Below are 11636 nucleotides of genomic sequence, written 5' to 3' on the forward strand. Positions count from 1 at the left end.
TCAGCGCAGGATCCCAGTGGAAATCGGAGCTGGGAGGGCTCTTCCTGGCTGGTAGAGGCTTCCCAGGAGCGTGAGGGATTTACCAATCACCTCCTTTCACTCCCCGTCCCTTGCTGTGTCCCACTGAAGACCATGTGCAGTGGCAAGCTGCAGACAGGTTTGCTGGTGGCCGGCTATTTCATCTACCTGCTGGTGGGTGCAGCCGTGTTCCAGGCACTGGAGAGGACTGCTGAGAAGCAGGAGAAAAGAGCAGCTGCCCAGATGAAGGAGACTTTTCTGCAGAACTTCACCCACCTCACGATGGCAGAGATGGAGCAGTTTATGAAGGTAAGTGCCAGCCCTGTGGAAGCCCTTTCTCCCTCCTGTTTCCCCATCAGATGTCATTTCCTACTCAACCTTGCTACACAGGTAACTTTCACTGTGTTCTTACTGATGTGGTCATTCAGATGATTTTATCAAACCCAAGCACACTCTCTGATCTGAACAGGCAGATCACGCTGATGGTAAATACAGCTTGTGTAGCTTGACAAAACCTTGTGTGTTAGCTATTAACAGTCCCCATACTGCAATGTCCCAATTCTTTGGGGTCTTGCCTCCTGTTGATTTGGCTTTCGGTGGGACTGTGCTCATCTATCATTATAGATGATAGATATGGCATGGCAGGAAAAATGAGGCTGTCTGAAATGAATTACAACAGTGTCACAGATAGCACAAAGGAATGATACGACAAGGTCTGCAATAATCTGTTGGGAAAAAAAAGAAGCCCAAATCACTACAAGGAGGGTGGCATAGTCAGGGCTTACTTTCTGAAGATGCTGCAGAAATGAAACAGGCAGCCTGGCCAAAGGAAAGGTGTTTCTGGGCACGGCACAGGACGCTGAGAATGAGTACAGTTGTCTCTTCATTTCCGGTATTTCCTAGCTCTATCTGCTACAATGAAGAAGAAAATGGGGAGTGCAAATAGCCTTGCTCTAAGCATTTCCACGTGGGAAACTAATGGAGCTCTTAATGGGCCAGTCCACAGGATAAGGAAAGGAGGGGAAGAACTGGTATTTCTAATAACACAACCAGCAATCCAGCCTCCAATTCACATATGTATGCACCCTCTTCATCTTGGATTTTTTTTTTTTTTTTGCATGTAGGGGATAGAAAAAAAAAAAAAAAGGAACTTTTCAAGACCATGAAATCTTTGTGCAAGGGCTGTGGAATAATTTCTGTTAGCCTTGATTTTCTGGGACACCAGCAAAAAAGATAGTAAGGGAGGATGGTGGAGGGAAGACTTTTCTGGTGCAGTTTATTCCAGCTTGTATCTTGCCTATGGCAGGGCTCAGCCTTGAATTTTACCTAGGCTGTTTCTGTACAAATCAGCCTGCCTTCCAGATGTCCGGTCCAATGTTTGCTAAAGGCAGGGATAGCTGGATACTGTTTGGTATTTTTTAATTTTTTTTTTTTTAACTAATAAAAAAAAATCAACTGCACTTAGAATTAAAACCAAGGAAGAAGAGTCTGAAAATGCATAACATGATAGATGATAGGACTGGAGGGGCTTGGGAGAAACACCTAGTCAAACCCACTGTGGCAGGGCAGCCTCAACCCAAACCATCTCCGACAGATGTTCATCTAACCTCATCTCAAAGGCCACATTGTAAATGTTGTGCATGTATGTTCGTGCATGCAGTTTGGAGAACAGTGTATAAGTCAGGCTGATTTCTGATTGGGGTCGCACCAAGAGTAATGCTGTGCAAATCAATTGACTGTCTCTGAATTTAAATCTGTGACGCTAATCGGAATACAGCCTTAAAATGAAATTCTCTCTGTATGTCATGTGCACCCTGCTATAACTCAGTGATGCCCTCCTGGGAGGGATCAGAGTCACTGCTCACTGCGCCTGAATACAGGTAGATGATTAGATCCTGGATTCATCACTGCCATCTCAAGGGCAAACAAAACCAGCAACCAGCCACCCCATCACTTAAGCCAGTGGGCTGTCTTGCTTTGCCACGTCCTAGTCATCTATAGGATCATTGTTTTCAAAGTACTTAGCCTAAAAGAATTGAGGTCCTTGATCACGCTGAAAGAAACAAGTTCTCCTAACACCCACTAGAGCAGTCAACATAAACAGGGCAAAAGACTAACACTCAAAAACACTGTCTGGCTGCTACCCAGCCTTGGAGGTAGATGTGTGAATAGTATTATAGTATTGCTGAGGATAGGTGAGTGGTATTCATAGTAAAACAGCAGTAGTTGGCTAAATCTGTAGTATTCTTGCAGCAAGCACTTGAGAAAAGCAGCCATGTTGATACCAAACTGTGGTTTCCCTCCCAGAACCTGACTGAAGCCATTCAGAATGGAGTATACCCTGTTGGAAATGAATTACAGATTGAAGACAGCAACTGGGATTTCAGTAACTCCTTTTTCTTTGCAGGCACGGTTGTCTCCACAATAGGTAAGTCTAATGCTTTCCATGTATGTGTGTTTGTGTGTGTGTATGTGATGCTTATTATGTTTGGTTATTAGGAACTGAATGGATAATACTTTCAAGGATAAAAACTCCAGCCCTTCATTGTCACGGATGGTAAGCAGCAAAGAACTTGGTTCTGAGACCTCACCACTGCACAGCTCTTCATGCATTATTTTGGCTTGTGAAATACCAGTGGCCTTTTATATTATTTCCCACTTGTTTCTTCTTTTTGAGCCATCTGTTAAAATGTTCGCTCTGGGGCCAGTTGTGGGTGGGAAATAAACTTCACTTTCCTGGTCTTTATTCTAGGTCAAATAGGCTTTAAATCTGAGAGTGCTGTAAAGCATAAAAGAACGGTAGGAAAGAAGTGCTGGGGCATGGACACTGTCTCAATAACCTGTGCTGAGCTGTTAGTGCACACATTGAATTAGTAATATACCAGGAGGAAAAAAATGGGAAGGGGGCAAGGCAAATGCTGAGACTTTTACACTGCTGCTTCAAGCTGTTCTGACCTTTTTAGGGGCTGCCTGCCCCTGCCTGCTTCTCCTTTTCTCTCAAATATGCAACCCAAAAAGTGCAAGCCTGCCAAATTTAGGCATAAAATCCACACTGTTGGCTCCTGCTTCACACTCTCATGCAGTGAAAGTCCAATCTATGTTTTTGCAGAGTGAGTGTGACATGTCACAAGGGCCCCAGTGGTGTCCCAGCATAATGGCAGGTGTGTAGGTGTTGCATGAACCCATGTGGAGACCTCCTGCTCTAGAAGAAAGAAAGGCTTCTGACCCAACACATCAATGACAAATGTTCCGTGGTTACAACATTCATATATTGATAAAGCTTCCCTAGTTTGTCAGCAGCCTGCTACTAGCCAATCCATTCCTTGCCACCACCTGTATTATTGTGTTTTTTCATTACAGCATTTCTCTGCCACACAAATCAATTGCTTCCTGTCAAATTTGTTTCCTAGTGAGGCAGGCAGGCTGTCCCAGGAAAAGCGCAACTTGCCTGTTTCTCTGCACCTTTGCTGCAGAGGTCTATTCTGAAGGTACATCAGGTACTTCCACTCGTCTTTACCAGGTTTTGTCATGAAAACGGAATATTTCTGCAACAGGGAGCACAAGACAGCTTAAGCATTTGGGGCCTAGTAGCCAATAAATCATTCCGTTATTTTATTTGTCTTTTCCACCAAAGAAAACATCGCATTTTCCAAGTAATGGATGCCTTGAGATGAACTGTGCTTGGGAAAGCACATTTTCTCAGGAGCACTGACAGATTAAGGACATACACAAAGTACAGGACTCTTGCTCTCAGAGATATACTTCATGCGGTCTAAGAGGAACAAAGTCTCCAGTCCATTAAAGGACATGTTTGGAGTTCTGCAGCTGTTTTTCCACTACTTAGATAAATCCTCTATTAGTAGGACTTTAAGACAAATATCTCTCTGGCATGAATAAATCAGCTACCAGTAAGGTCTGGACTAATTAGCACCATCTATTCTAATGCACACTGCACTGCCTCTGGGTCTGGAGTCAATATCTGGACATACCAATTTACTGGCATTTAGCCAGGGAGGTCACTAACACACAGGCAGATTGACAAGAAGCTAGAGATGGCTATATGTGATTCTGTCACAGCAAACATCCTGGAACTCCAGCCTTGATGTCTTCCAGGTCCCCAGACTTCTGGTTTCTCTCATTCCATGTATTTGTCACAGGGCAGAGCATGTTTTCCATAATTAGTTTTAGATGGTGCTTTCATTCCCACTAAGGCTGGGTTGGGAGCACACAGTGCTCTCTGCATCCCCCAAAACATTCAGGGTGAATCACTTCATCTGCTTACTGCCTTTTTCAGAGAAAAAAGAGTGCATGTGGACTGAGAAATGCTAGCCACATCTTTTGGGGTCAAAAGCAGGCTGGGTTGGGATAGGTGTGAATGTGACTGTGGACTGCTCCAGTTCTCTGGAATTTCTCCTCTGATCCATCTTTTTTCATAGGTTATGGCACGTTACGTCCTAGAACTGCTGGGGGCCAGATCTTCTGTGTCTTTTTTGCTCTGTTTGGAATCCCTCTGAATGTTGTTTTTCTGCACCGTGTCGGTAAGATGCTCTCACTGCTGTGTAAAAAGCTGGGGAACTTCCTGTACGAGAAAGGAATGAGAAAGGTAATTGGTTTTACTTACTCAGGCACAGTTATATGCTCATTTCTATTTTTTTTTTTCTGAAGATATATGCTGGCATTATCCTCTATTATATTTGTTCTCATGCTGTGTTAGACATTGTACTAGGAGAGAGAAAGAGACATTCTTCACTTGCAGAGCTGGACAAGGCAACCATAGAGGAGATATTCAGAGAAAGGGATGCATTTTGTCTACCCATCTAAATGGCAGACATCCAGCCCCCTTCATCAAGTAATGGAGAGAGTGGGCGCCTCATCCCACTTCTCTAGACACTTATCTCAGGAGCTAACACTAGGGAAGTGCCTGTCTCCCTTTATAACCAGGAAAGAGAGAAAGGATTAAGCATCTCATCTTGAGGCAGCAAAAAGCAGGTGAGCTGTAAAAAGCTGTAAAAAGTAGGTGAGCCGTAGGGATTTCAATGGATATTGGCTCAATGCCTAGTGCATCACCCCTCCTTATTTATTATGCAGTCCTTTAATCCCTCCCCTCCTTTGACTTTGGCTGAAAGGAAACATCAGGCTGAAGTTGTCCATTTGAGCCCAGTTGCTGAAGGGTGAGGAGGCACCTGTAAAGGGATAGAGACAGGATGGGTTTTGCCCCAAGTTATTTGCAGCTCCTCCCCCTCTCTCACCACTACTGAGGAAGTGAGAATAGCTTTTCTGTGTCTCTTACTGTAATTGTCTTTCAGGACAAGGTATGAATGCTACAGACAACCCTGTTCAAATTGCTAAATTTCTCCCCATGTCTGGCAAACTTAAATAGAACATAAGGCTTGATCAGGTATAGATTCAAGCACATGCACAATGCATGAAGACATGAAAAATTATCCAACAGTTGCCATTAATTTCCAGACAATCTGGACCTATAAAATTCTATACATAAACTATATGTGTGTCTGGCTGATAAATCTTAATATATGACAAGTCTTTTTCTCCAGTCAAGGCTTCTTCATGATGGCTGGGAAGTAGGATGGTTCAAAAGTCACTATCCAAGCACTTCTTCATCAGGAGCTCATTTGTTAAAGGTCTTCTTGTAGTAAGGCATCTACTGGGTAGGAGCCAAGTTGTGGCACTGATGCAATGAGAAATAAAGTCAAAAATCAAGACTCTTGGAGACAGTATTGTTCAGAAATGGTGTAAATATTTTCTTTAAAAGTCTATTTTCCCAGGCAAATTTGAATGTTCTTTAGGTGCCACACCTGAATACCTAAAAACTAAAAGTGGAATTGTCTGGTGAAAACTGGAAATAGTCTGACTCCTGTAAAAGTGATTGGATAGGAATTTCCTCTCTACTCATGGTCATCGGAGGTTGATACAATTAGATAAAACACTACATCTCCCAGGGCTACTGTGGACCTGCAACACCCATAATACATGGCTTCCCCCTGCTTCAGAGCAAGGCTAGGGTACTTTTAGAAGAAGAGCACTCGATACAAATCCTTCAGTTTGTGTGGTCTTAGTAGGTATTCCTAGATAGCCACCCATTTTGAATAGCCACCATTATATATGGCCTGCTAGTGTGTCAAATCATGATTATAATTGAATTGGTTTCCTTCTTTTTCAGAAGAAGATCAAATTTCTGACCCTTTTGTTCTTCCTGGCAACGGGGATCCTAGTTTTTCTGTGCTTGCCATCACTCTTCTTCCAGATAACAGAGGGCTGGTCCTACAGTGAAGGAATTTACTTTGCATTTATCACCCTCAGCACCATTGGCTTTGGAGATTATGTAGTAGGTAAGGTTGATTTCAGAGAGGAGACACAGCAAAGTGCAGGGTTATGACTGTAATTACCATGGGCTGACTGCACAGGTGACCAGTGTACTATAGAGACAAATCTGTCTGAGTCTTTGACTAGTCTTTGCCTTGTACAGTTCTGGGGGAAATACTCATTTCTCTGGGATTGCACATGCTGACAAAAGCATGAAATTATCTAAACATAATGAAACATGGTGCTTTGGGGTACAAAGAAGACAAGTATTTGGGGGAGGAAAGGGGAAGTGTAGGGGGAGAATTCAAGGTGCCTAGGAATTTGCTTATACCAAAAGGGAACAGTTTGCGACAGCCATACAAAATAAAGCATGTATCCCTGCTTTAGCCATCTAAGACTTATGTTTCAAAGTGTAGAGTAAAGAAATAAGTGGTCATGTTTCAGAAGACATGATTTTACACAATAGACTGAGAGGTGGAAATCCCAATCATGGGAAAATGGGGAAATCTACTCACTCTGTAAGAAGTGGGGCTTAAACATATATATCACAGCAAAAGTGGCCTTCTTTAGTCTCCTGTGCATCATGGGAGGCTCTCTGTCTTCACAAGCCAGAGCTTAGGATTTCCCCTGAAGATGAACTGTTTAAGCTACACTCCAGCATGCTGGAGTGCTTCTCAAAAATATTCCATGGATCTGCTGACCACAATACACTCTCCATGGAATAAGCTTCCAGAGAAGCTCCAAGATTATCACCAGGAGCCAAATCAATGTCCACAGAAGAAGCAATCAAACACCTGGACTCCATGGAGAATCAAAAATGTCTCTACAACAACATGTCCTGCCAGCATCTTGCCAGCCTGAACTTCTCTTCAGTGGGGATATGAGAAGGAAGCTCCAAAGCTAATACTTGAGCACCAGTGCTGTCCCTACAGAGAATCTGGAAGACTCATTTCTGACCCTTTCTGATGGACAGGCATCCACCACATAACAAACCTTAGGCGCTCAAGCTTTGCAGAGATGCAAGAGGGGCCTTGGATACTGGCTGGCAGCCTTGCTGTGTGTTTGAAAGATTTCTTAGATCAGGCTGAGGACTTTGGCAGAGGGAACCCGCAAGCTTTTCCAGACGTTGCCTGATGTTCCCTGCTGATCTTAATTTCTCTGAGTCTGCTAAAGAGGCTGGGTAGTGCTTTGACAATCCAGTTGACATCTTGCTTGTTTGCATGAGTTCAGTGATCGTAATGATCTTGTAGCCTAGCTGATGGTTAATTCATGCAATGGCAATGAGTTAATTAGGCCATGTTTCCCCAGGTGATCCCAGCTAGCTAACTGCTCCCTCTTGCTACAAAGCACAGGAAACCAGTGTCCCCTGAAATTCCCCTTTTCACATAATCCAAAGAAAGATTCTTTGTCTCCAACAGTGATTAAGCAGTATTGCCATGAACATGACACAGAACTCAGGCATCAGCAAGGAATCTGTATCACACAACAGTGGCCTCTTTGCTCACTGTTTTCTCTAGCTGGGGCCAATCTTTGTCACTGCAGTGGAGAACAATAGGGCACAGGCATTTCTTTCCTAACCATCTGTAGGACTGCTAACCCTGGCCTGTGTCATACCAAGCACCTCGAACTTCAGTGACATGGCATATAGGAAGGTGGAGAGTGGCTGATGCCATGCAGGAGAAAAAGTGGACATCAGACTGGTGCATTTTCTTCCCTTGTCCAAATTACAAGTGTGTTTTACAATGACGACAGCAAGTCACAGCCTGAAAAACACTACCTCCGTAGCACTTTGCTCCTCTGCAGCCATATTATTTTACAAAAAAAATAACACTTAGATAGGCCTTCTGGGTCTGTGATTTAATCTTCATTAGGATGACGTAACTGCAGCTGAAATGTTTTTCCCTGCAGTATTTATCTCAATTGGCCTTAAACAACAGTGATAAAATGATGGTAAGTTTAATGGCTCACACCTTCACAATGAAACAAGCAAAATCAATGACTGCTCTTAGTATTATGCGTTTAGAATTGATTACAGATGACAAATGTATTTGTGCTGGCAAAGTGGAACAGAACAGGTTTGAGTTTATTTGCATTTTAGTAATTCAAAAGTGGTTTGTAGCTGTTGTGCTTCAAGCATGAGATAAAGCCTGTTTTGGGCAGGGAGACATCCTAGGAAGATGGCAGAGTCTGGATCTAACTGTTTGTAATACATGTACACATAGGTGATACTTCTAGGGTGATACTCCCCTTGGGCTGTAAACCAAATTTATGCCCTGCTGAAGTCCAGTTTTGAGTTAACATTACAAAGATACTACTAGTTGCTTTGCTAACCCCACATCACAAACTTCAGATAAGAGCACAAAAGGAGATGCTTTGTAGCAAGGCTGGCATTCCTTCTGCCAACTCAAGCCTAGCAGAAGAAACGGAAACAGCTGTTGGGTATCTATCCATAAGCACAAACCAGCCCACTCCTGCCCCCTTTCTAGAGCTCTTGCATGATGAAGTACAAAAATCCTGCACAAGGATCTATGCAGTACAGAGCACTGCAGGACTTGAAAAGAGCTGCCAGCATCCTGGCTCCTTCTGGGCAGCTTCACAATGGGAAATGATCTGCCAGGTTTGTGGTGATCTCCCTGTCTATGCACATTGTTGTGTTACCTACTCTGTGGAGTCAGCCTTGACAGTGACTTACAGCACTCAATAACTGATATCACCAAGTTTTCCTGCAGATGCCAGGGCCATATCACCTGTATCATGATGATAATGTTGTGTGGGACTAAGTACAGTAAGAGAAAATGCACTTTATATGTTGGTGATGGATTGCTGACATCTGAATAAAGAAATGAAATGACCCATGCAGATAAGCGGGTGTGTGACACTGGCTGATGCTAAGAGGTTTGGACTGCATGAAATAAGCTTTGGTCCGCTGGTTTCCAACGCAGAAAGCTGTGTTCTTGGCATGTGTCAGTGAGTTCTCATCAGTCACCTAGTTTTTTTAGTGGAGGAAGCTCCTGAAGCTGTTCAAAAGTAAAGTAGTAATTGCAACTACTCTCTTTGTATGATCAAAGGTACCTATAATTTAAGGCAAATATTTATTAGCTTATAAACACACTTTATAGAAATACACAGAATTATAATAACCTAGGTAGTAATAGTCATGTGGTTATAGTGGCCCACTGTGCTCTGCTTTTTGTGCTTTGGGAGTTTGGAAATATTTTCAAGATAATACACTACAATTTTACACTACTTCCCACATCATTGCATTTACCTGTAGATGCAGTGGTTGAATTGGGATTGGCATGCTATAAGGGGAAAAAATATCCTGCTCCACTGCTAATTCACCTCAATTCCAGTTTATCTTTTTGACAGGCCCCCATGTTTGTGCTAGCATATATCAGTTTATTGCAACAACAGGAGACTTGCCCAGCCTTAACCTAATGCTGGGGAGGTAAGACACTCCACTACAATGAAAAAGTCACCTTAAAGTACTCAATGTAAAATACATTGATGAATTCATTAGGCTGGCCCGCTCTACACGGGCAAAGAAATTTTAACGTGTTAATTTTCTTCTTCTTTCTCTCCCCTTATCTGCAGGTAAACAGCCTGACAGGAATTACTTTTCCTACTACCGAACGCTGGTGGCCATTTGGATTCTTTTTGGCCTTGCCTGGATTGCTCTCCTATTTAATTTATTGACAACGGTACTAGAAGATACTGAAAAAATAATTGTCAAGGATCTCCATCAAATTGGAAAGGCGAGTAAGGACAATGAAGCAAGCCAACAAAGAAGATGCTGGCCTGCTCAATTTATTCCAGAAGAAGAACTACTACCACCACATGGTGGAGGGGATGCACAGAAAATAGAGTCATTAGCAGCGGATTCTGAGCACACAAAAAATGAAAAAAAATGTTTTTTTTATAGCAAAACTATTGCCATAACATATGAGAATTGAATTCTTCATTGGAGTCTTGCTAGTGAATTATTCTAAAGAAATTCCCATGGAAATAAAATTTCTCTTACCTTTTGCTGAGATGTATCCTTTCAGAGCTCAAGACTTACAGTTACACAAAGCCCATATATTAATGGTAAGACATTTGCTCCTCAATTTGCACCTAGGTTGTGCTAGCAACCTGAGAAGTACACTTGTTTTGCAAGGCATTTTTAAGATGCTTCCACAAAAATGCGGAGGAGGGGCATGATAGAGCTTGCTGGTTCTATTTGGATTTTGCCACTTGCAAGAAATCATGTCTCTTCCAGGAACTGACATGCACAAGCTTTTCTGAGGCATTGCATAGCACCTTTGGAAGAAGAAAGAAGGGTATATAACTTAATAGATGCCTGATTTGAGCCATCATATTGGATAAGCTATATGATCGGAAAGACATGTTTAAAGGACAAGACCTGGGCTCAGTTCATAGACACTAGAAGCATCTACTGGACAGGGTTAGAAAAAGGTCAGTGTGTTAGAAATGATTAATTCTACCTCTTCCTGTTTTATACTAAGATGAGTAAAGGCAATTTCACCTTTTATCTCTGTGGCTTTGAAAAACCTTTCTGATGGTGTTTACAAAGAACATATAAACCCATGTCTTTAATTCAAATTTTATAATGATTTTATTCTATAAGCATTTTGTAAGAACAGAGACTGGTTTGAACAGAGGAGTCCTCACTGCATTGGAGCCTTGCTGCCATGTTTGTATTCCACAGGAGCTATAAAGTCATTTAAAAATGATTCTGTTGTGCTGTGCTAAGGTAGCTTTCCAAGTGCTAGTGTTGTCTAAACAGAGCAGCCTTACCTTCAACCAGGTAAAAAAAGGATGTCAAATCTGGGCACGGTGTGTCAGATGTACCGTCTGGCATGCAGACCATCCCTGAGTGAAGACCCTGGCCTTTAAAGGCTCGATCTACACATCAGGTGCCTTGTGTGTGTCAAGAGTGCACGAAAACCCTACCCTGAAGTGCTGGCAAAACAGCTGTGGTAGACACGGTCATAGAGGTGAAAAGTCCCACGGGTGTATATGGTTACACTAAAAGTCAGTCTAGTCCAATATCCTGTCTCTGACCATGCCTACTAGCATATGCCTCCAAGTAGCATAAGAATGAGGCAGCTCTGCCATGTTCCTGCACTGGGGTGCAATCCCTCTTCCAGTAGTTGGGGGCTCAAAAGCTGCCCGAACAAGAGGTGGGGTCTCTGTACTTCAAAGTCCATGAACTTGCCCAAATGCTGAACTCACATTCGCACTCACAGGACCCACCCAAGGCAGTCCATAGGTTCAGTATATGAAGTGCCTCC

At 42.8% G+C, this 11636-nt stretch overlaps 1 protein-coding gene across 1 annotated transcript; it reads left to right on the forward strand.

Annotated features, from left to right (window-relative positions):
• Positions 1–10993, forward strand: LOC104019464 (potassium channel, subfamily K, member 16). The gene is made up of 5 exons (XM_009472723.2): positions 1–327; positions 2326–2446; positions 4455–4621; positions 6200–6368; positions 9937–10993. Exons 1-5 carry the CDS (start codon positions 133–135, stop codon positions 10293–10295), a joined length of 1011 nt encoding a protein of 336 aa, XP_009470998.2. The 5' UTR covers positions 1–132; the 3' UTR covers positions 10296–10993.
• Positions 10994–11636: the final 643 nt, after the last annotated feature.

This window comes from Nipponia nippon, unplaced genomic scaffold (genome assembly GCF_047370975.1).
Source record: "Nipponia nippon isolate SJK-2023a ecotype South Korea unplaced genomic scaffold, ASM4737097v1 scaffold_11, whole genome shotgun sequence".
NCBI classification, from domain to species: Eukaryota; Metazoa; Chordata; class Aves; order Pelecaniformes; family Threskiornithidae; genus Nipponia; species Nipponia nippon.

Bases quoted from the DNA above. Each gene is read 5' to 3' on its own strand.
- LOC104019464 (XM_009472723.2), top strand. From the start codon at position 133: ATGTGCAGTGGCAAGCTGCAGACAGGTTTGCTGGTGGCCGGCTATTTC. The intron at 328-2,325 runs GTAAGTGCCAGC...TTTCCCTCCCAG, and splicing joins AGATGGAGCAGTTTATGAAG to AACCTGACTGAAGCCATTCA. The intron at 4,622-6,199 runs GTAATTGGTTTT...CTTCTTTTTCAG, and splicing joins ACGAGAAAGGAATGAGAAAG to AAGAAGATCAAATTTCTGAC.